The 2,310-nt window shown below is 45.4% G+C and overlaps 1 protein-coding gene across 1 annotated transcript; it reads left to right on the top strand.

Annotated features, from left to right (window-relative positions):
- Window positions 1-532: 532 nt before the first annotated feature.
- On the top strand, window positions 533-1,939 carry LOC120655356 (thioredoxin H-type 2-like). The gene is made up of 3 exons (XM_039933116.1): window positions 533-769; window positions 900-1,034; window positions 1,167-1,939. Exons 1-3 carry the CDS (start codon window positions 644-646, stop codon window positions 1,392-1,394), a joined length of 489 nt encoding a protein of 162 aa, XP_039789050.1. The 5' UTR covers window positions 533-643; the 3' UTR covers window positions 1,395-1,939.
- The last annotated feature ends 371 nt before the right edge of the window (window positions 1,940-2,310 follow it).

The following is a 2,310-nucleotide window of genomic DNA, read 5'->3' as shown; positions in this document are numbered from 1 at the left end:
CCATTTCCTTTAGAAAAAGGATTATTCGAACTGCACTCCTTTAGAAAAAGTATTATTCGAACTCCAATCGCACCACCCTTTATTTTTTGAGGCAGAGAGTTTTTCTATGAAAAACCTCCTTCTCAATCGATCGTTATACCAAGTTTGGTTTTATTTTATTTTGTTCCCAGGTCTGATTTCCTTACACATGCAAAGCCGCAAAGCCACTGTAAATAGATGTTGGTGTAAAAAAATCAGACCTGAGAACAAAATAAAATAAATACTAAACTTGTAATGAGGATTGAGGAGTTTTCTTCATAGCCAAACTCTCGACATTGACAAAGGGTGGTGTCTGTGGTTGGAGTTCGAATCTTTTTTTTTTTTTGTTCTTTTGAAGGAGTGGAGATGGAATATTTAAAGACGACGTCTCCGTGCTATTAATCTTACTTTCATTTAGGCCTCTTTCCACATGCAACTTGTATCGAGCATCGATTCTTTCTCGAGAATCCGAGTTGGGCAGACGGCACACTCCATGGTTGTGGCCATCCAATTGCACGCTCCTCCTCCTCCTCCTTGCTCGCTCTAACTATATAATGCCGTCACCTCCTCGCACTGATTTATTTCCCTCATAACGAGCTGAGCGAGCTTATTTTTAATAGATATTATGGCGATGATGGTTGGTGGACCACCGCCTGCCGGTAACGACACGATAGAATCACACAACGTGTTGCCCATCGGAACGGCGCAAGAGTTGCAAGCGAGAAAGAATGACAACCGGAACAAGGAGCTGGTACGTGCCGCCTTGCTTTGCTTCTCGTCTCTTCGTTGTCGAACAAGACTCTCTACTAGCTAGATCGAGTTGTAATAACGTGCTAGCTAACTCAGCTCCATCATGCATCTCTCCGCTCTTTGAATTTAAGTTTGTGTACGGGTTCACGTCCAAGGATTACCAGCAACCGAGTAGAATCATGAGCAGGGAGTTCAGAAAGCTCTCCGTGGACACTAAGTTCAAGGATGCCGCCGCGTTCTTCGAGATGGACGTCGACAACTTCCAGGTTTGTGTGTGTATATAGGAACACATTTATATTGACAGCTACTCCCTCCATTCTATATATTAGTATATATCTAGATGCATAGCAAAATCTATTTATCTAGAAAAGTCAAAATGAACACGTACATGCATGCAGGATCTGGCGCAGCAATACAAACTGGATGTGTACCCTGCGTTCCTGCTGCTGAATCCCAAGGACACCGACAAGGAGGTGGGCGCCAGGGTCACCGGCATCGACCCGTGGAAGCTCAGGAGCAGCATCCAGGACGCGCTGAACCAGCTGCGGGCACCGCCTGTCCGCCAACCAGATCCTCCGAGACGGCGCCGACGTAGACGAAGCTATGGCATGCATTTAGTCCGCTAAAACTGGCTATAGCCCGCTAAATGCCGGCTATAGCTCGCTAAATGCCGTAACGGCAGCTCTGCCGCTAAACGTGTTAGCCGGCGATTTAAAACCTTAGGAAATATAAAGGAGGGGATGAGGGAATGGTGAACCAGCTGCTGAAAGGCGCGTACTGCCGGGTATGGTGGTTATTCCGGGTATGGTTATGCCGGCGGGTATGGTGGTGGTTATTCCGAGTATGGTTATGCCGGCGGGTATGGTGGTTATTCCGGCGGGTATGGTGCCATGTAATTACATGGAGCTGACCCGACGATCAACTAATATATGTGTTCTCGGCTAGCTATCTATAGCTTCGCCTGTGGCTCGATCAGCTCCCTTATGGGTCCATCGATACATACTGTATTGTACTGTTACTGTATGATCTGATGCAAGCACAGCGTGCATGCTTTAGTTTGCTAATAAATTTCTGTGTAATTAAATATGTAAGAAACATGGCTTGTTAGGCAATAGTTTGTGATTTTGGTGATTATGTGACAATATAGTCAATGAGATTAATGATTTTGTGAGCTCTAGTTTAAACTGCCTCCAGCTTAGTGTGGAGCGGTGTCGATGATCTTGTGAGAGGGACGTGTAGACCATACATCCTTCGTGGAAAAACTCCTTAGTGAAAAGCGGCATCAAGGTGACCAGGGGAACTTGGCGTAAGCCTCAGTGGCCAAGCCTTTGTGGCAAATCAAGAGATGCCCTTGAAAGAAACTTGGTAACCGAGAAGTACTCTTAGTGAGTGCTTCAACAACATGGACTAATGGTGTCCTAGTGCCTACTGATACCGGGATAAATCCTTTTATCAAGAGTTTATTTTTCCCTCATCCCCTCCTTTATATTTCCGCATTTCATACTTGGCTATAGGTTGCTATTTTGGGATGAAGGTTTCACA

The sequence above is a fragment of the Panicum virgatum genome, chromosome 1N (genome assembly GCF_016808335.1).
Source record: "Panicum virgatum strain AP13 chromosome 1N, P.virgatum_v5, whole genome shotgun sequence".
Lineage (NCBI taxonomy): Eukaryota > Viridiplantae > Streptophyta > Magnoliopsida > Poales > Poaceae > Panicum > Panicum virgatum.
Note: the sequence above shows the minus strand (reverse complement) of the source record. Positions and strands in the feature narration are given on the sequence as shown.

What these genes read in the sequence shown, in the direction of transcription:
- LOC120655356 (XM_039933116.1), top strand. Translation starts at nt 644, where the DNA reads ATGGCGATGATGGTTGGTGGACCACCGCCTGCCGGTAACGACACGATA. An exon ending in ACAACCGGAACAAGGAGCTG is followed by an intron (nt 770 to 899) that starts GTACGTGCCGCC and finishes TTTGAATTTAAG; the next exon opens with TTTGTGTACGGGTTCACGTC. An exon ending in TGGACGTCGACAACTTCCAG is followed by an intron (nt 1,035 to 1,166) that starts GTTTGTGTGTGT and finishes ACATGCATGCAG; the next exon opens with GATCTGGCGCAGCAATACAA.